The sequence below is a fragment of the Triturus cristatus genome, chromosome 7, assembly GCF_964204655.1.
Source record: "Triturus cristatus chromosome 7, aTriCri1.1, whole genome shotgun sequence".
Lineage (NCBI taxonomy): Eukaryota > Metazoa > Chordata > Amphibia > Caudata > Salamandridae > Triturus > Triturus cristatus.
In genome coordinates this window covers 568,265,076-568,292,214 of record NC_140590.1, presented here as the reverse complement: position 1 = coordinate 568,292,214, position 27,139 = coordinate 568,265,076, and the positions used below count along the sequence as shown (strand labels likewise).

At 47.2% G+C, this 27,139-nt stretch overlaps 1 protein-coding gene across 2 annotated transcripts in view; it reads left to right on the top strand.

Moving 5' to 3' along the window:
- Nucleotides 1-27,139, top strand: part of LOC146810138 (polycystin-1-like) — a 545,091-nt gene that overhangs the window by 95,857 nt on the left and 422,095 nt on the right. For both annotated transcript variants that reach the window (XR_014966550.1, XM_085617085.1), the window contains exon 6: nucleotides 22,506-22,887. Coding sequence is in view for 1 of the 2 variants with exons in the window: in XM_085617085.1 (XP_085473211.1) it covers nucleotides 22,506-22,887 (382 nt within the window). In the remaining variant the exon portion in view is untranslated. The remainder of the gene's footprint in view (nucleotides 1-22,505; nucleotides 22,888-27,139) is intronic.

Below are 27,139 nucleotides of genomic sequence, written 5' to 3'. Positions count from 1 at the left end.
TCACTATACAAGCTGTTACCTATGTTACGCTACCCCCACCCCTAAGGTTCCCCCACACAACATTTAGAACCTGCAATTCAGTACCACCTACTGTGACCTTTTAGCTTTTGACCTTCGAACTTTGACCTTTGAACGTTACCCTTTACCCTTGGTGTGACATTTTAACCTTTGCCTTTGAACTTTGACCTTTGAACTTTACCCTTTTACCTTTTACCTTTCAACCTTGACCTTTACGACTATTAACCTGTCACTAACCTAACTTCCTAACGCACCTTAAATATCCTACCTCGTGAACTTGTCTACCCGTTCCCTTTTAGCCTGGATTGGCTCTGTCAATAATGAATAAACTTGGCTAAAACATGCCAACTTGACTGCCAACCGCCACCCAGAAAAAGGGGGGGGTGAACTACCACCTTTTTCTGCCCCCCAAAAGAAACCAGGGAACGGACAGAGCCTCCGAAAAAGTAACCTGCACCTGACACCAACCGATCCACAAGAAAAAGGAAACCACGAAAAAACCCCTTAGAAATACCCACGAGTCATAGATAACGCCAGCCACACGGGCTTTGGGAAAAAACGTCCGGGCACCATAGACCCCTTCCATAACTTCCTATTGCCTCCATGTGTAAAGTCCGCATACCACGCCCCGCATGGCCAGCACTCAACCCACTCAGCCGTCGCTCGACCACTGGCGTAACTCACCTGTATGGAAATTCCTAACCCCCCAACAACATATCTTAAGAGGGTAGCAGCAACCTCCCCCACAGGCCCCCTTCTCAAATACAAGCCCATGTGCAAACAATACTTAGGGGGGCCAAGGAACCCCGAGTCTGCCTCTCTTTCTTGCTGGTCTTCCCATATAAACAATGACTCCTCCAGTATAGAAACAGACACCACATAGCCTCCAACTGTAGCCGCACCTGAAAAGCAACCATAATATTTCAGAAAACGAAATATCTTAGAACACTTCCCCCTGACCGGTACACATTGTTAACAGCATTACGTGCCCATCAACCCATGACCCCATGTCCGCAATGCCCCGACCCCCTGGCCAGACTCCCAAGATCTTGTGTGACTGCAGCTCCAAAGCAACACGGAACATTGGACCAATTCGCCCCTTTGCCCCCCCACTGTGACCTGACAAGCCCCAGACCGGTGCCACTTTACTCACAAGGAAGAGCTACACGTCCTAGAGCAAACATAAAAGTTAAATACCTCCACCCAGCCACCCTGCCAAGACCTCCCCGATTTGTTGGAGGCATGTAAAATCTGTATGAATGCTGTCCACAGGAGGCTAACCCTAAGCATACTACTTAACCGCACCACTTCATAACGAAAGGGGAGCCCCCCAAAACCACCCTGAGGCGCGAGAAAAAACCACAACTATAGGGGTCTCCAGAGCCAAACATGAGTAACTTAATGAATAACCTCTGCACATGAGCCACAGTCTCCGGCGTGAACAGATGGGGGGTTCCCCACTCCTAAAACCCCCACCCCAACCCCAAAAACCCTGAAAATCACTTGTCTGGCAAAGGTAAAGTATCCCTGACCACAAACGACCCTCGCTGCGGACCACTCTGTTGTCCCACGCACAAGCCACTGTCCCTGTTTAAAAGATGCCAAAGAAACTGTACCAATCTTAATCCTCACTCTGGTCTTATAACTCTCTTGCTCTGCTGCAAAGCAGGGCAGCCCCGCAAGCGTTGTAACCGAGTACCTCTTACAGAAACTCACCCAACTGTGAGCCGGAGAAAGCATAAGCGATATCCGAGCCCTCCCCCGTCGCATGACACGCTGATACCAGGCCCCCAGATTTCGACCTGCGCATACTAACCCCAAAACAAATTTAGCGCTATACAGGGACCCACTGTCCGCCCGTTTTGTCACGGGCCCCTGAGCCAGGCTCTAGCTGCCCCGAAAAGCTGCCCCGCGCCTTCTGACAGCTCATGGAAAAAAGCACGGTAAATCTATCCCCTTGCTAAGCATGCCCCCTTGGCCACAGTATCAAATACAATGCCCATGAGTGGCCGCCCGTACTAAGTCCAGCTGCTTTCCTTGCTGCAAAAGTGCTCTGCGTGTGTTCCTGAGCTCCCAGCACTGTCCAACCTCCTCCGCAGTCCGCGGAACCGGGCTTAACCACTCTAATCCTACCTGAACACAGGACCTCCATGGTCACCGACCTCAATGAAAAACCCCAGGAATGACTGTGCCGTGCTGATATGGCTGACTTTCATGCTGTCAACTATTCCCACGGTTCACCCATACCTCCCATAACTGTCAAGCTTCCCCTGGCACCTCGTAACCGGCTTGTCAGCTTTAATCGCCATCAATCAGCCGAGCCTCCATGGCCGCAGTATAATTGTTGATGCTCCAGCATGCCAGTGCTGTTCTGGGTCACTCGCTTTATAAACCGCCAAGGGTACCCCAATTATCAACACCAACTCCCCCAGCATGTGCTACTGTTGTACTAGGAGAGGTGTGGCTCACTGGTTAGAGGAAGCAGACCCAGAAGCAGAGGACGGCCCGGGACCAGGGTTCAATCCCCGACGCGGCAGGGTCGTGGACCAGGGCCAGCGGACTCGATAATTCTCGCTTCGGTGCCTACTCTAACCAGGGATCACACTCGGCGACTCTGGGCATTAGCTTGCCTGATCTCCACAACGGCCCCCCACATTCGCCGGGGATGCCTGGTTTCACCTTGGAGATACCCTGGAGGGACCATCTCACAGGGATAGCCAGGACGGGTTCCCCAGCGGTCTACAGCGCCAGGACGCCTCAGGGCAGCAGTGCGCTTTACAAGACACATACATTTACATTTACTGTCCACCTGTCTGCTGTATTGCCGATGGTACCACAAAAATGCACTCTGATGCCCAGCAACCTCTGGCAGCCCTTGGAACCAGTGCTAAATCCGTTCTGGGCCATGTATCCACAAAGTTCCCAATGGTACCGCAAAGGTCAACTCTGCACTCCTCGTGAATATGCTAGTGCCGTACTGGGTGACTTGTCAAACTAACCGCATTTGCTTTATCACCATTAGTAACCAGGCCGCCATGGCCTCAGGCTCCATCTCACGGGCCTGTATTTGACAGCCCCCAACGTGGGTCCAGCTGTATTTGACAGCCCCCAACCAGGGTCCAGCTGTATTTGACAGCCCCCAACCTGGGTCCAGCTGTATTTGACAGCCCCCAACCTGGGTCCAGCTGTCTGCTCTTGTGCCCCAAATCACCAAATCGCCTATGATCCCCTATTGTGTTTTGCTTTATCACTGCCATAACCAGACCTCCGTGGCCACAGGTTAGATCTCCATGTCCTAATATGACAGCTCTAAAACGTGTCCAGCTATCTGTTCCTGTGCTCCCACGTACCCGAAACCCCCTTTATCCCAATCATGGCGGCCGTATCACTATATAAACAACCTCACTGGCACTGGATCCAACGTAATGACTCTGACGTCAAAAGTTACCCCTAAGACCCACCTGAACGCCCCAAGATATCCAGGCATCCAGCGGAATCAGGCCACCCCACAGTGATCACTTTTCACCAGTAGCATGTTACCCCAAAAATGCCCTGTCATCCATGACATTCCAGTTGGAAAAAACTTTGCCGCCACAGGCCCCTTCCTCCATTGCACCTTCCAAGCGAGCCACCCCCTGCATAATAACCTTGGACGGAAAGCCACTACTGACCCTTACCTTCTTGAGAGTCCCCGGACCAAGCGTGAGCTGCTTCCCTTGGCCATTAACGTAATTATTGTGGCACTATACCGCCACAATCCAGCGTATTAAAAGATCAAAGTTATTAGGAGAATTAAAATCAGTTCCCATACGCCTGCCTGTGTTGCTATATCCCTGCCGCCATCTACCATAATAATGGTAAAAGAAAGTGTACCCCCGGGGTCTGTAAGCCTGCCCAACTACCTACAAAATCCCTGGTGCCTTTCCGGTATGAAGGCATCTGCCAGCACCGCCAGTATCAGCTTTTTTCTTTAATTGCCAGCTTACGCCGTATAACCAGAACTACGGGCCCTTCCTGTAGTGTAAGTCCCCAGCGCAGCACCTTCCTTCCTTCTTACCTGAACCCCATCTTGAACTCTCATGCCAAAGCTACTTCCTCAATTCCACCCGACACCCAAATTATGCTGCTGCACTTTTACCTGGTGATAGAACCGGTGTCCATGCTGTAGTCCACCCTTTGTCCCCTTTTGTTCACCTCCTGTCGGGTTCTCCACCGCTGTCCTGATGCACTGACCTTTCTGCCCTCTTGCCCGATGCGTGAGCCTGTAAAATGTCATGAACAAAGTGGTGAGATCCCCTCCCCTCCCCTAGTGCCTCCTGCAAAATATCTTCACTAAGTAATCCCTCATAGTCTAGATCGGGATATTCCATGTGTCTGCCCCTAAGGGTGGCGGCATTTCCCGCCTACCCTTGTGCTCAACTGCACATCCTCATCATACTTTGACCGCATCAAAAGGAACCGGAAACCTATCTTTTAAACCTGTGACCCAAAACAGCACACCACTTACCATTTGTGCCATAGCTCCCTCCAAAAGCGTTCCACCATTATCCATAATACCATTGCGCCCACATTGTAAACCGTACCATAACCTTCCAGCCATACCATATCCTACATGTGCTTTCTGTGTCAATTTCCACCAGGGGGAGTACTGTCCCCCTTGGCCCGGTGCACCGCCGAAGCCGTACGGGGCCTACGTGAGGCAGTGAACTTGTGGTCTCTACCGCATCGATTGCTGTCAGTGGGAGTACTGTCCCCCCTTTGACCTGGCGCACCACCGAAGCCGTACGGGGCCTACGTGAGGCAGTGATCTTGTGCTCTATAAACTTCCTGCCGTACCATACCCTAAAAGCTGCTTATGTGAGTCGCTTGCCACCAGGGGGGAGTACTATCCCCCTTTGCCTGGTGCACCGCCAAAGCCGTATGGGGCCTACGTGGGGCAGTGATCTTGTGGTCCAGGTGCACTGCCGAAGCCGTACGGGGCCTACGTGGGGCAGTGTCTTGTGGTCCAGGTGCACAGCCGAAGCTGTACAGGGCCTACGTGGGGAAGTGATCTTGTGGTCCAGGTGCACCGCCGAAGCCGTACGGGGCCTACATGGGGCAGTGATCTTGTGGTCCAGGTGCACCACCGAAGCCGTACGGGGCCTACGTGGGGCAGTGATCTTGTGGTCCAGGTGCACCGCCGAAGCCGTACAGGGCCTACGTGGGGGAAGTGATCTTGTGGTCCAGGTGCACCGCCGAAGCCGTACGGGGCCTACATGGGGCAGTGATCTTGTGGTCCAGGTGCACCGCCGAAGCCGTACGGGGCCTATATGGGGCAGTGATCTTGTGGTCCTTAACTCTCCCGTCAATTTTTCCATAATACCATTGCGCCTACATTGAAAACCGTACCATAACCTTCCAGCCATACCATATCCTACATGTGCTTTCTGTGTCAATTTCCGCCAGGGGGAGTACTGTCCCCCTTGACCTGGTGCACCGCCGAAACCGTACGGGGCCTACATGGGGCAGTGAGCTTGTGGTCCCCCGACGCTCCAGCGTGCCCGTACTGGGCCCAGCCTTCTCTTCACCACGGGGTAATGGAGCCGTACAGTGCCCTCCCGCGTCGGGAAAGCTGCAGAAATGATCCCGCCGCAAATATATGGTCCGTTATGCTGGTCGTTGCCTATATCCTAATCTGCCATCCCAATGTAACCGGGGCCTGCACCTACCCAACTAACCCTCCAGAAGTGGGGGAAGAAAAGCCACTCCACTCTGAGGAAAAATAATGAGCTGACCCCTTTACAGGATATGAAGTAATGCTCAGAATAATGAGATAAGCGTGACATGCCGACTCCTCACTGTGGTCGCAGCTCTGCCAGCCAAGAAGTTAAAGAAAAAAGGGGGGGGGCAGAGAACCTTCAGCCCCCCCATCCTAAAAGTCCCCGCCTCCGCTTGCTGTAGCTTACCAAGGTTTGATCGTAAAAGGAAGGGGGAGGGAAGACTCAAGTGTGTAAACGCCTGTTCGACTCTAAGGGGGTCCAGCCCCCCCCCTCTGTCGCGTGTTCCAGCTCTGGCCGAGGTAGCTGCCTAGGACCACGCACAGCTGCCCCCAAATACCGCCCTGGTCCTAAGACCACAACTTGGAATGAGGCATTGGTGTTTTTCACCCCCTCTAAAAAACCCTGCCTAAAAACTGAAAGATGATGGCAGAATAAACCACCCCCCAAATTTTTTTTTATTTTTTTTAATTATAGCCTCCACACAAAATTTCGGCTAGAGACGTGCCTTTCGAAGCCAAACTCAGGCTGCACCCCTTCTACCCCCGAACGGGAAATCATCCCTCCTCCCCCATACCCTGAGGCCGGAAAAAACAGACATACTCTCCTAATGAGAGCCTGCGACAACATACCCCCATCAGGTTCGCTCTCCGGAGACGGGACCCACATGGTTCTCACCTGCGGTCAAGTACCGCCGAGGGTACACGCAAGCCGTCGCAGCGCCTAGGCTCGCCTTCTATGGAGTTCCTACTTCACAGGCACGCCGCCCCAGCGATGAGCCTCTCCTCCCTGTGGAGTTCCCAGCCTTCACTAACACTCGATAAATGCCATGCCGCTCTAAGGGACGCTAAGCATACCGGACAAGCACTACCAACGAAAGGGAGCCGGGACATGAAAGGGAAATGAAAAAAGGGGGGGGCCTCAATTGAAAAAATGCTGAAACAGCCTAAAACCAGCCACCGGGAATACTACAAAATGGTGGATGGAAACCCAAAATGGTGACCTAAATATCCCTTGGGCTATAAAATAGCCCAAACAGCCCAAACAAGCCCAAAAAGGGGCGGAGCAGAGGACCGCGCCGCTCCCATTCCCCAAACATCCCTGGGGGCAGACCTCCCTACGCTCGGCTGCCCCCCAAGACCCTCTTCTCGCTCGCCACCAATAGTCTCCCCCCCCTTACCTACCTGTCACAGGGTGGGGTCAATGATATCACTAACCCCACCCAACCCTGTGAGGAGTTTGGAAAGGGTGGGATAAAAATGCTTTTTAGTCCCTGATTGACACGGAGCCCCTGGCGCTGCAGGGCTTGAACCTGAAGCGCCCGGGGCTAACTTCATATCCACGTCCTCAGGGGGTGGAGCTTAGCCTAGGAGGCAATGATTTTGCCGAGCTGATGACCTCACAGTCTACAGACTGTGAGATCGTCCGCTCGGCAAATGCTTTTGAAGGCAGATGTCAAGTGACAGTCTGCGCATGTGCCAGCACCACGAGCAGAGTGCTGCAGCTCCCAGCTAGGGAGATAATTCCCATGCAGTTTTTTAAAAGCAGCACAAACACTGCTTAACGTAAAGAAGCTTTCTTAATCTTGGGGGGGGGAAGTAAAGGGGGCGGAGCCTCAATGCCCAAGTCAACGGACCGCCACTGTTGTGAACTCTTGTCAGCATTAGCCCTATCAGCCCCAGGTTTGTATTTATCTGCAATGGGAATTCAGAGACAAAAAATGTCTTGTGTGTGAGGGAGCCATGGTCAGGAATTAATTATATCTAAAGGCTAATTTACACTGAGTTTCTCTCCTTCCTCAGATCAGGTGGGAATTAAGGGGCTCATTACGATGGCGGAACGATCGCCACCGCCGGGCCGGCAGTGGCGATCGTTCCGCCATCGCAATGAGATTTACCCACTGCCATATTAGGATGCCCGTGGGTATCGCGGCGGACGCAAAGTCCGCCCACCACTTATCCGCCGGTGGCAATCGTAACGATTGCCTGGCGGGCAGAGCAGGGCCACTAATATGGTGGGGTTGCCTGGCAGGCACCGTCCGCCATATTAGGATGTGTGAAAAGAAAGGCCTTTCCATGGCGGCGATGTCGCCATGAAAAGGCTGGTCGGGATTGGGTCTAGGGGCCTGTTGCGGGCCCCCCTTGTGTCTGGGGGAGGTGGGGTGCACTTGCTACATTTCACTGCACTAAGTGGCAGGCACCGTGTGGTGCTTGCCATGTGGTGCAATGAAATTCTAGACTTGAGATTTCGGCATCATGGCGGGTGCTGCTGTCAGCAGCACCCGCCGCAATGTTAAATTGCAGAATGCCACCGCCATGGTGGCGGTCACATCCTAATTCGTGGTGCGGGACCGCCGCATGTCTTGCGGCCGGTCCACACACTGCAGGGATGGTGGGTGGACTCAAGTCCACCCCCCGTCCTATTGAGCCTCTAAGATCTTTTCTCAGTACTCCAAACCACCCGTCTCTTGTAGAATTAACATAACTCCAGCAAGAGGGCTTCTCATCTGGAATGTGGTAGTCATATTACTGTCCACTCACTAACCCCTAAAATGTCACTAGAGAATCGAAATTTGCCTAGCACCGTAACAGTAAGTTTCAATTATATTAAGGACACGGAGGCGAGGATTATGCCTTATTCTCTCTTCGCTTTAATTTTTACAAATTTAACAGCAGCCAAAGACAAAAAATTTCAACAAAGAACACCAACTCCCATGAGACATAGGGAGATCCACAACATTGTAGTCCTTCCAAAGTGTCCATTAATTATGATCCATATAGTCCCTTCACACTGTCTTTGCTTCTTCTTTCTTCGCGCGAGTCACGCCAAAACTTAATCACTGGTACTGTTTGGAACCGTCGTTTCCTAGGAAAATAGGGACAGCGTGAGGGTCGAACCAAAACCGGCTGAGATACAAAGATCAACATTCTGACCCAGAGGAACTGAGGTTAACCACAAATAGCAATTGACACAGTTAATAATAATACCGAATACATTAACGATTTACTTACCACCATATGGGGAGGGTTCGCTCTAAGGAGCTCCGGGTGGGATAATCCTCGCCTCCGTGTCCTTAATAGAATTGAAACTTACCATTACGGTGCTAGGCAAATTTTGATTCCATGTCAGGACTGGAGGCTCAGATTATGCTAGTTTAAAGCTTACTTACCACTAACTGAGCCATTTGTATTACCAACTTGAAGTAGAATCTCTTGAAGGTTGAGTCTGAGGACCAATCCGCCGCACGCATCAAGTCCCCTAAACGGGCCCCCAAGGAAAAAGCCATTGAAGCCATGGCTACCATTGCCAAATGTGCCCCAAACTGTTTTGTGTCAATGCCCGCCTCCTGCATGACCCAACGCACACACCTGGCAATAGTGGAGGAAGAGACAGCCTTGTGGGGCTTCTTTAGAGCAATAAGCAGCTGTCGTTCGCCCAGAGGATGAAATTCTCATGTCAGCTCTTCATACGCCTTAAGGCAGCCCACGACACACATTTTCGCCATGTTCGGAAACGCTGGATATGAAATCGTGCGAGTGAGGGATTTGGTGCGACGCCCCACCATGAAAACTACCGCTTCAGGAGAAAACACTCTTGCCGAAATATCCAAGGCTCTCACATTGGAAACCCTCCTGCAGGAGATCAAACAGAACAGCATAGCCAGCTTAGCTGAGAGCTCCTTCACCGAAAGGTTCCTGTTTGGCTGCCAGGACAGAGAGAGATTTAGGACCAGACTGACGTCCCATACAGCAGAGTAACGCAGCTCCGGAGGTAAGAAGAGCGAATGCCTCGCAACAATCTGCAAATAAAGGGGTGCTCACCCACCGGAGCTCCTTCCACCGGGGCATGGCCCACAGATATTGCCGATCTGACCGCATTGATTGAATGATACGCCAATCCATTCATAGCCCGATCGGCCAAAAACATTCAAAATCTGTACAACGTCTGCGACCACGGGATCCAGGTTCCTCCGGAGACACCAGCGAACCCAACTTGTCCAGGCTGACCCATAATGCTTGGTGGTACTGTCTGCCCAAGCCTTTGACAAGAGATGCTCAGCCGGCTGCAATAGGCCAGGGAGCGACCAGCATTCCCTGAAAGTCACCAGGCCATCAGCTGGAGGGAACCCTGAGTTGTGAGGTGGTGGGGAACCCGGTCCGGATTCAGGAGTAGATGAGGGAACTGGAGGATTTGGATTGGAGAATCCCAAGAAAGTTCCAGTAGAACCGGAAACTAAACTTGTGATCTCCAAAACAGAGTCACCATTACCACCTCAGCCTCCTGACGGAGGATCCAGGCTGCTGATCTCATGACCATCAGGAACGGGGGAAAGGCATAACCGTTCTCCTGACTCCAATCTTTGAGTAAGGCATCTGTGGCTGCCGCCAACGGATCCGGTCTCCAACTGAAAAAACGCGGCACCTGATGATCGAGGTGGGATGCAAAAAGGTCAGCCGAAAATGGCCCCCCCAGGTTCTCCAGCCACCTGATGACCCGTGTGTCCAGCTTCCACAGGCTGGAGTCGAGCAGATGTCTCAAGTGCCAATCCGCAACCTGGTTGGCCTGCCCCGGGAGGTACTCTGCTGTCACCGAGATGTGGTGCGCTAGACAAAAGTCCCAGAAATCTTTCACCAAGTTTGCCAGGTTCCGGGAGCGGGGAACTCCTAGGTGGTTGACATACCGAACCACCGAAATATTGTCCATCTTGAGAAGGACACATGACTGAACCTTGTCCTTGGTCCAACAATGGACTGTGAAGGACCCGGCTAGGAGCACCAGACAGTTGATATGAAGGACTTGTTTGTCTAATGACCAGACTCCGCCAGTGGAGAATTCCCCGCAACGGGCACCTCAACCTGTCCTGCTGGCGTCGGATTCTATGATTAGGTCTGGGGCGGAGCCGAAGATCGCCCGGCCATTCCATGCCTTCATGTGAGCCAGCCACAACTCCATTTCCTCCCTTACGTCTGCATTGAACAGCACTGACTGGGCATAAGATAGACCCTTCCGAAGGTGATAAGCCTTCAGCCGTTGGAGGGCACGATAATGCAAGAGGTCTGGGAAAATTGCCTGGCAGGAAGTGGAGAGGCAATATGCCTGAGCGACATGCGAAGTTTGGCCATGGTCTGTCGTAACTCATGGCAGATCTTGGCCATCTTCCGTGATAGGAGGCTCAAGGAAGATTGGACCGAGTCCACCACGAACCTGAGAAAAGTCACTGTTTGTGAAGGAACGAGGACCGACTTGGGCTCATTGATGAAGAAATCCAATCCTTGTAGAAGGTTCACCGCCGCTGAAGTGGTGCGGTCAAAATCTTGCGCCATTAGGAGAATAATGTCTAAATAGACGATCATGGGAACACGCTGCGCTCTGAGAAACTCCACCGCCGCATGAGCACCTTGGTAAAGTACCATAGTGCTGAGGAAAGACCGAACGAAAGGGATGTAAACTCGTAGACCTGGTCCCTCCAGCAGAACTGTAGAAAACGCCGATGAGGGGGATGTATCAGAACCACCAGATGGGCGTCCTTCAAGTCCAGCCGCACCATCCAGTCCGAAGGAAGTAGGACATCCTGGAGAAGATGGATCCCCTTAATCTTGAAGTGGCGGTATACCAACCATCCGTTGAATTCTCGGAGGTTGATAACTGGCCGTTGGGTTTGTCCACTAGAAAAATATTGATCAAAAAACCATTGCGATGCAGGACCGACTGACAAATGGCTCCCTTGAACAGGAGTGCGGAGACTTCTTCGTCTATAAGGTCCGCATCGTGAGCGGTGAAGCAAATAGGCCGAGGATGGCACTGCTGATGAGGGTGGTGGTAGAAGTCTATGTGAAACCCTTGTACAGTTTGTAAGACCCATGCATCTGAGGTAATAGAAAGCCATGCGCCCAGAAAACCTTCCAACCGACCCCCAATCAGAACTTGACAGGAAGGTACCACACTTACCGGTTAAATTTCCGCCTTCTGTATTATTCTTGACGCCTCCACGACCTCTGAACCGCTGGCCCCTGGTGGGGTAGAAGTTGGTGTAGTTAGCGCTGGTATAATATTGTCCACGACCGGAGCCTTGTCCCTTTTGGGTGCTTTGGAAACCCCAGCTGGCCGTGCGGCCCCTGCCACAGCCGGCCCCCTGGAAAACCCATTGGTTAAAAATGCGCTTGCTATTGGATTGCCCTTATAAACACACATATGCCTCTGACACCGTTAATCACAGTATTTCTTTTCTCTGTAGTCCTTTTTATTGACTGTGAGTTTCAGTTTGATTTTTTCTTTTTTAACAATTATTTTTGAAAGAGAAAACACTTCATCATATAGACTTTCTGCGATCCTTTACATAAAACACACAAATATCATATGCACTTTTTGGTGCTGTTTCACATAAACTCATAACATATAGACTCATGACATATTATACAAAAAAAACATAAATTTGGTGCTTTGAACGACAGATTCTTACAATACAGTACACAAATGTCCAGTTAATTTAACTGTTGGAACCATATCTGGCTTGGTCCTCAAAGGTGACAGTTTCTAGTGGTCCTAAGCAGGGTCAGAAAAGAGTTTTTTTAATGTAAATATAAGGGAGAGCAGTAAAATTGGTTATTGTTCCTACTCTAGGGAAAACACAGTCGCCTTGTTGTTTTCCTGATATGTTCTGAATCACTGCTTGTTTATAGCCAACGCGTTTCGACCTTTTGTATTTGGACCAGACTCGTTACGGTAAGGTCTTCCTCAGAGCTTGTCAAAGTTCTGATGGGACATCTTTCGCCTGTATGGATAACAACGTTTCTAGTTTTAGTATATGCTCTTTTCTATTCTTGATAGAAGTGATAAAACATGGTGAACTTACGTACCGGGTTTCTAATTGTTTTCTAGATTGGCGGCTTCTTCTTACCTATAAAAATAGATGTGTTTATTGAGACGGGGCTTCCCTTATGTTTCTGTGTCATATACACTTGTGCTGAATTTTCTTAATTCAATTCTTGACCACCTACCCAATCTGTTGAGTAGCGAACCGAAGCAGCTCAGTGTTGGCGTATCTTCGACTCTGTTCGTTTGTGAAGCACTTGTTTCTATGGGAATATAAACGTTAAGCTCAGTGAGTTCGCGGCAGTAAAGATTTTATTGTTTTTGGCGCCTATATTCTATTTTCTCTATCCCTGTGGTTTGACCAATGTCTGATTAGTCTTGAGGGGGCTTGTATTCGGAAAGTGGTAAATCCGCTTCCTTCTTTTTTTGTTGGTTTAGCTTTGTGCTAGGGGCAGTTATTTCGTATTCGTTCAGAGATTTCCCTCTGAACATGTTACCACTGTAGACTATTAATACGGAAGCATTATTTCATTTCGGTCCCTCGTACCTTAATAGTTCTGAAAAAGTTCTCGGACTTCCTTCTTGTTTGTGCTCGTTTCTTCTGCACTCACGGCGTTTGGAAATTTTCTTCATCTGTTCGTGGGGATTACTTGGTCCATTTGTGTTGCGTGTGACGTGACTGCGTCCCACGTCGTTCCGTGATGGTTACCATGGGGGTGTTTCTTATTTGGGGAACTTGGTTAGGCATGCTTGAGCTGGTAGCTTACGTTAAGGTGTAACGTTCTCTCCGTTGATTTGATATGTTTACATTTTTCGAACAGTGAAGTTTTATGAGGGCTTATGGTCTCCTTTTTAATTGAAATGCCAATCTAGCCAGTGTTCTTATTGTGGTTCTTCATCTGTTTGTGAGGATTACTCGGTCCGTTTTTGTTAAGTGCGACGTGACTTCCGTGATCGTTGCCATGGAAATACTTTTTTGTTTACGGAGCCAGCGCTGATTGCTTGCATTTGGAAGATTACTCAGTCCATTTGTGTTGTGTGTGATGTGACTATGTCAGCACAACTTTTCGTGTTCGTTGCCTTGGGGATGTATTTGTTTATGGAGCCTGCGTTGATTGCTTGCATTAGAATGTAGCAGTTTCTCCGTTAGCGTTTTTTTGACCAATAAAGTTTTTTCATTGAACAATAAAGTTTTTTTAGGCACATTTGGTTTCCTTCTGATTTGAATGACAGTCTAACTAATATTCTCAGTACTGGGAGATAAGAAGAGTCATTTATGACCTATTGCTTATATAATATGCGATAATTCTGTCATTTCATTTAAACCATTTTCTATTGTCCCAGAAACATTATGGTTTTTGCTTCTATTTTAGATAGAAGAGAGTCAGTATTTTTTCCACGGATGTGTCGTAGTACTGTCCACCTCAATTCATTGGGGCCATGATTTTTTTCGATACAGTGTGCGACCATTGGTGCATTTGGAATCTTACAGTTGATTCTGGAACAATGTTGGGAAATGCGATTTTTTATAGGTTGAGTAGTTTTTCCAATATATGCTTGTGGGCAAGGGCATAAGACACAGTATATAACATTATGAGTGTTACAGTTCGTGAAGTCATCGTGATTGATGAACTTGGTGCCATATACAAATCTTGTTCCTTCGAGTGTGCTGTCGCACGAAACACAATTGCCGCATTTTCTGTGCCCTTTAATTGGTGGTAGTGACAACATTGTTCTTAAGGTTGTTTCTGGTTTTTTCATAGGTGTATTGGCACGTACAAGTCTCTCTTTAATGCTGGTGTTTTTTTTCAATGCAAATATTGGAGTCTGTGCAAATACTGGAATAGCCTTGACCGTGTTCCAATTTTTTCTGATGATTTTTTGCATTTCATTGGTACGTCCTGAGAACGTTGTCACGCAAACAAGGGGCATACTTTCCTTCTTATTTTTTGGAGTCAAAAGAGACTCTCGTGGAGTATACCACGCTCTTTTCATGGCCTTCTTCAAAAGTTTTTGGGGGTAATTCCTCATTACCAGTTTTTCCAAAAGTTCTTTTGTTTTTTCAAAATAATCTTCCTTTTTTGAGCAGTTACGCCTTATCCTAAGGAACTGGCTGAACGGTAAATTTTCTCGCAGATTACGCTGGTGGAAACTTTAAAAATGCAGAAAAGTATTTCTGTCTGTTTTTTTTGTATAAAGTGTAGTATATAGGCGGCCATCTTCATGTTTAATCAAAAGATCCAGGAAATTAATTTCAATTTTATTAGAATTTTCAGTGAACTGGATGTTTGGATTCCTGTTGTTTAGCCAGACCGTAAATGCTTCAAGTTGTTCATCATTGCCTTTCCAGAGAAGGAACACATCGTCAATGTATCGACGCCATATTTTAATGTATCCGTCATGTGGGTTGTTGTTGTATATCCACCTTTCTTCAAATAGGGCCATGAACATTATGGCTATTTCTGGAGCGAAGGGACAACCCATCGCAGTACCCATGATTTGCAAAAATTGTGTGTCATTGAATGTAAAAAAAATTTATTTTAGGCATATCTCTGCTAACTGTAGTAGGAAAAAAGTTGGTACATTGTGTGGTCGAACTCGTTTGTCCAAAAAAACTTGTAAGGCTTCAAGGCCTGCTTCTTGAGGGATATTAGAGTAAAGGCTCACAATGTCAAGGGTGACTAATATTTCGTTTTCTTCATCAAATGGATGGTCTTCCAGCATGATGATCGCTTGCATAGTATCTTTTATGTAACTGGGTGTATCGCATACTAGTGGTTTCAAGAATGTATCCACATATTTGGCGGGTCGTTCTAGTATAGAGTTGACTCCCGAAATTATAGGTCTTCCCGGCGGTTTACTTGGATCCTTATGTATTTTGGGGAGGACGTACATAATTGGTGTCCTTGGATTCTCATTGATTAGAAATTGTGACTCTTTTTTAGATAACCAACCTTCTTCTTTTCCGATACCTATGATGGTCAATAGTCTTGCTTTTATCTTTAGATTCCAATCTTCATTGGTTTTCCGGTAGTATTTTTAATCAGATAGTTGTCGATGTACTTCCAACTCATACTTCTCCCTTGTCTGCTGGCTTTATTATAAGGTTTTTATTTTGTGATAGATGGTCTAAGGCCAATTTTTCTTCTTTTGTAAGATTCCATTTGGTGAACACTTTCTTTTTTTCAAGATTGTCCAGATCTCTTAATAAATTTTTGGATTGCGCCTTATCCAGGGAGGTAAAGGTCGCACTGAATTTGCCAAGCTCTTTGACAAAGGGATCTCCAAAAAGGCCCCCCTGTGCCACTGCCCCCACCTCCGAGGAGGCCAAATCCCCAAGCTTGGGGTCCAGCTTGATCAATAAAGATCTACACCGCTCCGTTGTCAGGGCACAGTTGGCGGTTCTCATAAAAATGATGGCCCGCTGAGCCCAATTGGACAGCACTTCGGGTGATATAAGGAAACCCGACACTTTTGCCTCTTCCGCCATGTCCAAATCTTAGTCATGAGACCAATGGCGTCTAGAAGCTTATCTTGACATGAACGCCAGGATCTGTCAATACCTTTGCGTGGGTCCTTCATATAGTTGGCCAAAAAAGTGGCCATTTTCGAATCCAGTTCCAGGGTACAAGCAACTTTGTCCTCAAGGGTGGGTCTCAGGCATTCCGCTTTCAAGCAGCCCCGGACCTCCTTCTCAAGTGGCTTGCGGAGACGGCCGGTGATGAACTTTGCCACCTTGTCTCCGTGGGTCCAAGCAGCGGACCGTGGTTGAATAATCTGGTTCTGGTCCAGCATGCCAGAATCATCCCCTTGGGCTGAGGGGGAAGTGACCACGGGGCGCCAGGATCGGGAAGTGCCGTCCTCATCATCCGAATCCCCCGGAGAGTCCACGTCGGGCTTGGGAGATGCCGTACCAGGAGTCTCTGGGGGTTCTGGAGCTGCCAAATGCACCGATGGCACGGGATTCCCCTTTGCCAAGAAAGCGCTCTTAAGACGTGCGAAAGTACCCCTGTCCACCCCCTCAACACATGACTTTTTTGCTGGGGGAGGGCTCATCACCGCCGGGGCGGGGGGGCAGGCGAGGTAGGGAGTTCAGCGTGGGTCTTTGCCATTTTAGCTCACTCCTGGACAATCCTGTCCCAGAGGCGCCGTTCCATGGGTGCCATAACCTCACCCCTACCCTGTAAATAGATGAGTCAACAGCATCAAAAAACGTATTGTCCCACTGCATGTAAGCCTGGGACTCCTGTTCTTCATAAGAACAATCCTGCAACTCGATAATTTATTGAAAGAGGGCAGGGCCAAATGACGTTTCCCCAGAATAGGGTAATGGCAGTACAAGCAGCAGCGGTCCGTGGAGGGAGTTTCGTGGGGCGGAAAGGCGGGGCGGGGGAGGGTCAGGGTGGGGGGTACTAAACACCGGAACATGGATAATTGGAGGTAAGTAAACAAATAAATAAAACGAATTTCGTAGCGCTCCCTGCATCACAAAATGCGGTGCAGCGCGCGCTACGAAATTCGTTTTATTTATTAAATTACCTCCAATTATCCATATTCCCGGAATCAGGCCCTATGCGCCGCCGATTACGATGAAGAGAGCGGTGAGCGTGCGTCACTTTTTTAATAAAGCGCGCGGGGGACGGGCATCCAGTATTTCCAGGGCCGTCATTAGTAGCGCTTTCCCGCGCTACTAGATTGACAGCACGCTTACCCAAAGAGACTGTGTCCAGCAAGTTGGCATTGGCAACAGCAGCAGGTGCGCTTGCACCTGCACACACAGACACACACGCACTGCCGCCTTCAGCAGAGGTCTAGCATGCTCCGTCTCCTCCTCCAATGATGTCTCAGCCACACAGCGCGCTTTGCGTTCATTGGCTGCTGACAATGCCACTGCTCACCACTGGTGGCTCAGTTGCTTAACTTGCTTTAGTGTCGGCGCCGCCCCAGCGAAACAATTGTGCACAACTGTTAGAAATAAGCCCAAAAAGTAGCCCCCCGCCAGCTATGAGTTTTTCCCGCACAATTGGGAAAAATGTCACCCAATTGTGAGGGAAATAGCCCAATCTGGCAACATTGCGCGCACAGCGGGAGCAGGCGAGACGAGGCAGTCCACCTAGCGGGCATACAAGGCACCGCACCAGTAATGGCATTAGCCGCGTAATGAACGCCGAAGCGCTCCCGCGGCCGGGGAATCTGAAATTAAACAGGCAGCACGTGAGCGCTCAAATACAGGTTTCACCAGGAAAACACAAGAGTTTAGCGTTAATAATGTATCATACACCATTCCGATCAACAAACACTCCAAAAAACAGAGAATTAAGAAATCACACTTAACTGGCTGGGAAACAGCGAAGAAAGAGGAAGCAAAGACAGTGTGAAGGGACTATATGGATCATTCATGGACACCAAGGAAGGACTACAATGTTTAGTATCTCCCTAAGTCTAATGGGAGTTGGTGCTATTTGTTGAAATTTTTTGTCTTTGTCTGCTGTTAGATTTGTAAAATAAAAGCGAAGAGAGAATAAGGCATAATCTGAGCCTCCGGTCCTGACATAGAATCATCATTATGCAGGATTATTCTGTAATAGATTCACATGATTTTCATTTCCATGCCTTCTAGTGTCAAGGCTAAAAATAAGTAAGTTTCCTGAAAGTTATTTTTTGCCTCCTTCGTGTAAAGACATGCCTGTAATCAGACAAACATATGCTGAAAATTTGACCCGAAATTATGTGCGACCCTACATCATCGCCAGATTTTGTTTTCCAATGTTTCAGACTGACTGAACTTTGAGGAGTTCCAAAGGGGTTGGCTTTGGAGTTGGGTGATAATGGAAAATCCTCCAATTCTGGTAGGAAATACTGCATTCAGACGAGAATCCATTTATGATACTACCTGTGGATTTCGTTTGGTTTTTGGCTTCCTTAAAAATGGTATGATTTTAAATTAGCGTAAGTTTCTATAGTATGATTATTGCATTTATACTAAATTTGGCATATCCTCTCAGTTTTAATTCCAGTAGACTTGGTTGGATCATTCTCCATGATAGTGGTCCTAGAGACTTCAGTTACTTGGAAGAAAGTTGTTTGTTCGATGCAAATGTTCCCACATTTTTTTTAAACAGCTTGAATATGGTTTTCTTGGCACATGCATTTTTTGTGGGTTTTATGTCTATATCAACTTTGCTAGCGTACATTATTGTGCATAGAGAGTGTGGAGTAAAGCTATCCATACTAATCTCTAATTGCTGAGGTCTGTGTTCCTAGGTGTTTTGAGTACATGGGCTCACTGCCCTTTCTTGACTGAAACTCACAACCTACTAGTCAATGTTAGTGAAAGTGGATAGGAACGCACTGCTTGCATGTAACAGTGCCATTGCCCTACTTGTCAATGTTAAAATGCAGGGTCTTGTGTGTAACTTTCTTTGGCTTCTCAGAATCTCATTCCTCTTGCCCATTTTTTCCCTTTTGGTGTCTGACAGTGTTGCCCTTCCGATTCTCTTTCGATTGCTACACCTAGACCAGCCGAGAGTGTCATTTCTTTCATTAAGAAAGTGTCCAATATTTTAGTTCCTACAACTGCAATGGTGTAACCCCCACCTGAATCTCACTTGCAATGGAAGCTATTGCTCCTAAACAGTGGAATGCATTCAAGCCACATCATTACTGTGTGTTTTGACTTTCACAGACCTCACATAGACACTGCAGAGTTGAGAATAAACTTGCCCCTGAGACCCAGTTCTATGAGTAGAAAAATATGATTTGTGAGACGGGAAAATACATGTGATAAGAATGAGTGTATCCTCAGATTACATAACCTCTCAAAAGCTATTTTCCATCATGAAGGAGCTTTTGTGTGCTTTTGCTTCACATACCAAGGGTTTGCTTTATCTTTTGAAAGCAGCTCTCTTTTCTTTATTTCTGGAGGAGAGAATATTTGTAATCGTGTCCTTGCCTCTCACTCATGTTTCTCTGCTCTTGCTTCTGATCCCTGCTTCCTGGTATTCATCCAGTTGACTTTCTCTCATAAAATAATCTGCTATTTTCTGTTCTTAACAATCAATCTGGATTCCTGGACTGCTGGGCTGTCAACTATCTAATAGCAATGGCCCAGATGTTATCTCCCCACTGTGGCATCTTTTAATCCATTTCATAGACACACTATGACCCCTTCTAGATTAAAAAAGCATAGCTTCACCTCTCTTTAAAAAGGCCTCGTTGGAGCCCCTACCAGCCTCGAATGTATCACTTCCTCAATCCACATCCCCCTTCTATACATTGAATTGTGGGGCCCTGTGTTTTTCAGTGCCTAACTGTGTCCTTTAGCTAAACTAATGCATTTGTTAGCGCTTTGGCCTTTACATCAATGCCTGTGAAACCCAGATCTTCAATAAATAATAAAATGCCATCAGCATACGCTACCTGATTACATGTATCAGATTTGAATTGTATCCTAGTGATGTCTTCTTTGGATCTTATGGACTCTAATAAGGGCTCAGTATCCAGTAGAAAGAGAAATGGGTTGAGAGGGCATCTTTTTCTCATTCCTCGACTAAGAGGGAAATATTGTGATTTATTTGTCTACTTCGCTGATGAAGAAGGAAATATAGTGAATACGTGCTAACAGATTTGACTCTTACTACAGGAGAATCTTACAAAGCCATTGCCATTTGGATCAAGCCATCTCCATAAATAAATTTACACATAACAAACTGTAGAAACAGCAACAACACTTTTTCCATTTCCTTCTCTGACCCCAACACAATAGCAGCCGTCTGTGAATTGAGCAATCCAGCTCTTTCAATTACATGTGAGAAAATCCTTGTAATGTCACTGCCAGTTTCAGAGGAAATCTGTTCGTGCTGGGTGTATAAATTTAGGTGGGATGTTTTCCAATGTATTTGTCAGTACCCTGTCATAAGTCTTGCAGTTCAAAATAAAGAAGAAGATTGGCCTGGAGTTTTTGACCTGTATTTATTATTAGTCAATTAGGTAATTGTGTATCCTTACCATCATTAGGTACGCTGACTATTTATGGCCTCCGATGTCGAACCTTGAGCCTGACCAGACTCTGCAAAGAGTTGACATAAACTTAGGAGAGGACCTCAAATCTGATCCCAATGCTCTCAATAGAAAGAGACCAGACATCCATCAGGAACTATGGCATTACAGCACTTCAGATTTGTATTACCTACATAATTTCAAATTCCTCTATTGAACTATCCAGCATTTGTTTGTTTACGTCTGATATACCAAAGAGTCTAATTTCCTTGAGAAATTTGTCACATATGTCCTGTGAAATCCCTGAGTTTGATACAAATAACTCTGAGCGATACAAACTGAAAAAACTTCCGCAGTTGCTTGTGAGTTCGTATGTGTTATACCATTATTGTCTTTAATGGTTAAAATTTAAGTATGCAGCAAGCATTTTACCTGCCTTCCCTTTGTCCAGTAATTTTAGTACATGTTGCTTGTTAATCTGTGGTACCATCCTAAAGCTAAAAATATGGTTATATTCAAATGTTTTCTCTTGTTTAAAGTATCTAGTAGGGCATTGCCTTGTGTGTGTATGTATTGGGACTCCATATGCTCATTCCCAACCTCCATCGCTGCAAGTCTCTCATTAATCAATGTATTCCTCGTGGCCATTAGACTAATTAGCAGTGAAGCTTGATGGGCAACCCACAGATTTTGTGTAGAAGAACCAGAGTTCACTTTCTCCTCCAAATAATCTGTTATGTCTGCCTTAATAACGTGCAAGGATTCCTAATCCCTAAGTAGTTCTTTGTTTAGTACCCAAGCTCTTTGTTTCACCTGGTTAGGATCCATTCACTATTCTGATTGAGATGCAAACAGGATCAAAAATGATCAGAGGTTCTATACAAGCCTCTTTAATTTGACGGATATGTTTTATCACTATCATGCGGTGGTCTATTCTTGAGTATCTTTGACGGGACAAGGAAAAAGGTCAATTTATTTAGGTGAGCCAAGGATTGATCTCTCAGCTGCCCATATCATTCACTAAGTTAATGATGGACTTTGGGATTTTGAAGACCTCTACATTCGGTCCAGACTGACAAATAGGCTGTTGTTGGGGTGCTGCCTTTTCCCTTTCCAGTAAAGTCACACTCCTCCCCCTCCATTTGAATAATAAATTAAACATTAATTGGCAAAATTAGTCAAATTCATTCCGTTTTATATTAGCTGCATTTAATTGTGTCTGCTTTTGTGAAGATTTTCTCTGTGGTAATCATGTTCGCATTTTCTTTGACTTTATTTCCTATGAACCTTCTAAGCACAGCATGACCCACCTACGACTTCTTGCTACTATGAATCCTTCTGACCATTAACCCTTTCTTATTGTTGGCTTTATTAAGTAGCAGCAATCATGGATCTTCGGTGAAGTGACTCAAAAATAAAGCAGGATATTTCTTTTTCATTAGATAGGAGGCAGGTGGGTCCCTGTCCTCACCTAAGCCCTTAAAGAGAAGCAGTAGTTTCCGTCTCCCACGCAAGATCACTTCCATGGCAAAGTATCATAAGTGCCTCGAAGGATAAACCAAGGAGCCTTTAAACTTGACAAAGGGAGCTCCTGTCAAGCCATCCAGTGGAGCTCTGGGTTTAAAGCGACAGAGAGAGGTCCATCCAGTGTCATGTGGCAGGAGATGTCACATGAGATGGCAGAAGACAGTCTCTACAGTGTTAAGTCAGGAAGAACTCTGAGTTTAAAGGGGTAGAGACACCCACCACCTCAGAAAGACAGGGTGAGTCTGGAAGTGAGGCTAGGGAGACAGGCAGCTCTGTATTACATCAGACAGCACTACGTTCCTCCTATATCCCAGCGAATAGTGATTGGCTCCAGCCTGGGTCATCCACGCAGCAACTGTGCTAACCTTGTTCTTGATGTTTTCCTTCCCTCAGGCTGCCCTCATTACCTCAGCTTCAAGACACGCCAGCGTACACCAACTCTTCAACTTCATGGTGGAAACCATGCTACCTGCTGCTGTTTACCACTGGGACTTTGGTGATGGCAGTGGGCCGCTGACCACCAGCATGGCTCGGGTCAGCCACAAGTACGCACTCCCCGGGACATACCGTGTTACAACACATGCAGAAGTGGGCACAAAGACACTGAGAAGCATGGTGATGGTTCTAGTGTCCATGCCTGTTGCACTTGTGGAACTGGAGTGCCCACAGGTGGTGGAAACGGAGCATAGCATTGACATCTGGGTTCACATCCAGCAGGGCAGCGACTTATTGGTTCTCTGGAAGATGGAGGCATCGAACGGGCGACAAACCCTCGGTAAGGAGACATATTAAATGCGTGTGGGGAGGGGGGGAGGGCGCTGTGTTCTGTTCATGCTAATGGCAGTCAGATATGCCAAAGGACTTGGGCATTACCTTGTGCAACGTTAAGGGCCTTTGCAGATCTCTGCACTGTGTATCCACCTTTCCCCTTATGCTTACTCCCTTCCCTGTATGCAGTGCCATTATAGAACACAAATCCAAACGACAGGCACAGAAATATAAGAACATTGATAGTTTGGAGCTGAAAGATCAAGACATCAAGAAGTGTTGTGTCTAGCTTGAGGGGTAGAGAAGGGTGGCACTGCCTGGGTGGGTGAACAGTGAGGGGCGGCCCAGACTGCTTATTGTGATAGATGAGTTGTTTCACCATTCATAAACTTTATGAATGAAAGGTCCTTTCATCCACAGGTTTTATGCACATACATTCATTTAAAGTATAACTTGAAGATGAAGGCTGAAAGGGATTATATTGCTTTTTATAATTCTTTGATTGTTTGATATATTCTGGGTGTTGTGTTTGGCCCCCGAAACTAGGAACCAGATCGAGTTCTAGATATGGGGTAAGTGGTGCAAGCAAAATCCGATAGTGAAGGGATCCAATAATGCCCAAATACTGCCATAATTCAACGATAAAACACGGTTAAACAATATTGGCTGAGAGCTACTCTCCGGCACGGCTGGCAGAGGACTCCAGAACCAGGCTTCCTTTTCTGGTATTTCAAGTCTGATATTTCAATTGGCTTTGTTTAGGTGGGCCCCGCTGAAAAGATGCTGAATTCGTCCCGGTGTAATTTCCAAACACCGGGACACTTTCAGCAGCGCCTGCTCGCTATCTGCTTGCGATCAGCAGTGACGTGCAGGCGGGGACGGGATGGGGCTCTCTTATTTCTGACTCCTGCTGGGCCCATAACAAAGGCCAAATCTGAGGGGTCTTTAGGTCTCCTGTTGAGTCTCCCGGCTGGCAGCAGTCAGGAGCCTCCCTCCTAGAAACAAATGCAGCAGAGGGGAAACACAGGCTCACAGCTTGTTAGCACTTCACACTTACTTAAGAGAGGCACCTTTTCACTTTGTTCAATCCCTGTTTAGGAGACATGCATGCACTGTAGGAATGTCAGATGTGTTGCTCTTTCCCAGTATTTGCACAAAATAAATAGCATTTATATAGCCCTTACTACCCCTGAGGAGGCATTCTAATACTTTAAATATCACTATTTTTTCTTTTAAAGCACTATGGGTAGAGGAAGTTTACGCTGAGAAAAGGCAACATTGTTTTATGTAAAATTTACAAAAGTGTGAATCTTCTGATAAATCAGGAGGGTTTGCAAGTATACTTGAAATGTGTCAAATGTACTCATGATAGACATGTTAAACATATATGTGAGGGCTTAAGATCTGAAGTCACTTCTTGTGATGCCACTTCCTGTGATGTCACACGCGGTGATGTCACGTGCCTCACGCGCCGCGATGTCATGTGCCCTGGTGTCACGTTCTGTGATGCCACTTGCATACTCATTAACTAGGTTAGACCCCCCACTTATTTTTTAGGACTTGTGCTCTGGAGGTATGGCACAGAATATCATGGCCCAAATATAATTTTTCGAAACTATTGTCTCCCAAATATTGTTTAAATAATTATTACCTCACTGGAGTTAATAATAGAAAATCTACACCCCATGGAGCGATATTTTTGTAAACGATATGGAAGCCACAATATTTATGTCCGACAATATCTTTGTTATCGATCTTTTGACATAACCCAGATGGACGGGGGCTGGTAGTTTGGAGGATGAAAATGAGGCCAGATAGGCCGGGCTCTCGGCCAGAAAACGTGGGGAAGGGGCCATTAGATTAAAAGGACCACTCTAATTTGCTTAGAGTATGGGGTGTGTTATAGGGCATTTTTGTGTGTGTAGCTTAATAAACAGAGAAAGCAAAGGTCTTAATTACGAATGCCCTGCAGGGATAGTTGGAATGTATTGCACCCGGTAAAATCTGGCACCCCGGGGATCCAAATTTATTGGGTGCTATAAATTGCACATATTCCCACTTTTCGGGGAATAACATGGATTTTGGTGTCTGTTTTAGTAAATACCAAGCCTTTCATCCCTATTCAATACCAGCAGTTTGACCTGCCAAAATGTAACAGGGGGTGCAAGCTTTCTTGCACCCTGTCACTACTGTGTGCGATAAACATTGCACAACTTATGATGGAAATTCTTGCACGAAAAGTTATCGGTGCAGTGATCACAATTGCTAGGGACCTGTTTCAATCAGGCCCAAAGTGCGCCTAACGCTGCCCTCACAAACAAGTGACGTAAGCGAGGATATGTTGTTATCGCCTCTTCGCTCCGTCAGTTCCCTGCTCTCATGTTTCTAGATGTCGGGAATTATCACACGACCTCCGAAAAGGGCAGCGGTGGGCATGGAGGAGGAGGGTGGGTGTGCCCAGGGCTGGCTCTAGGGCGGTGCGACCGGTGCCACCGCACCGGGTGCTGACTCTTCGAGGAGGCGCCGTGTTTGGAAGTATTTTATGGTTTTAAAAGCACCTGTTGCTGCATTGCTGGCCTCAGGAAATATTCATGGAAAATAAACATGTCACAATAACTCAGGTGATTAATGTTCTTCCTGGAGAGGGAAGGGGTTTTGTCTAGTGTAAGTTTTAACTCATTTTATGGTAGCTCAGAGGGTTAAGATGCCTGCAGCAAAGAACGTGTACCAGGCACATCACAAAGTGCATATAGTTTAAATAGTCCAGTGCTTTTGTCAGAGAGATCCATTTGTTACTGGCAGTGTTGATGTTAAAATCCTAACATGGAACAGTGAGTTAATAACTGTCATCAAAGAGCTGCAGGCAAACTGCAAGGTATAGATTAGAGAATTATGATTTTTTTCCTCGGTCTTTCATTAATCTAATGTTTCAGAAAGGGTTCATTTCGTTAAAAAAAAACGTATTAAATATAACCCCCAACCATGGGGTTATGTTTTATATTGAGTCTGTGCTTCTCCATACCAAGTACTCTTAAATGATACTGTCTACCTGTATGGCGGACATGTGACTCACCTGATAGTCTTCTGACTTGTGTAAAATTTCCTATACACTGATTTACACACATATGATTGATTGTCTTGGTGTAATGTGTGTGTGATGTAAAGTGCACTGATACTCTACACTGGTATAGGAGGCACTATAGAACTAATTAAATGCATCTGAGAGAGAGAGAATGGTTATGGAGACTTGAAGGGGCACTGTTAAAGGGTGGTAGTGAGGGAGTCTGTAGGGGGCTCCAACAGATTTTGTTGCACAGGGCGCCAACAGTGCTAAAGCCGGCCCTGCACGGTGTGCCCGGGTGCATAGGGCCATGAACTGCCTGTCATGGGAGGGGAAGTGGCCCCTCGGCAGCTGCTGACCTTGCGGAAAGCCCCTCTGACGGAAGACGAGGGTTCACCAGTGGAAGGTGGCAAGTAGAGAAGTAGTCAAGGCAGGATGAGCGCTGCAGACGGACTACTGGAGTGCTTATCAGGATCCCTTAAAATACAGTTCTAAGCGCTGTATTATTGAGGCAAAGGAGTTGAGATGGAAGGTTAAAACGATTTCTATGTCAAAGACTTCAGCCAGGGAGGGCCTTTCTTCGTACAGCCTGACTGGATGGGCGGAGGGGAAAGGGCGGGTTTGCGAGGGAAATCTCTGCAACTGAGGGGAACAAGTGCCTCACCGGGGTGTTTATGGGGGCAGATCCACAATTAAGACTTTGTTTGGGGTTGCCATGGCGATGGGCATACCATCCGTGTTGCTAGGAGGCCCCTCTCAGCCGAGGTCTTGTCTGGGAATGTGTGCTTCTCCCTGCTGTCCAGTGATGGAGGGCACAGCACGGCTCTGCGTCATCCCCTGCTGGATCCGTTGTGTACGTCCTCGGTGCCCGGACTCATTGCGTTTATGGCCCTGACCTTATATGTCTCTGTCCAGGTTCGTTGTGTTCCTGTTGCTTTGCCTGCCCCTGGGCGCGTTGGACGTCGGTCTTTTGACTTGTTTTGAACCTGCTCCTGAGCATTTTGGTTCTTTGCCTCTGGACGTTTTGTGTGACGACCCCAGTGTTGGAAGTGCGCAAAATTGGGGATTTGGGATCCTGAGTGCAATGGCGACGAGGTCACTCACTCCTGGGTCGGGGCCATCGACGATGCGAAACAGAACAAATCATCCTGCGACTCTTCTGTTAGCCTTTCATCTGTAGATGAATACACATGAAATA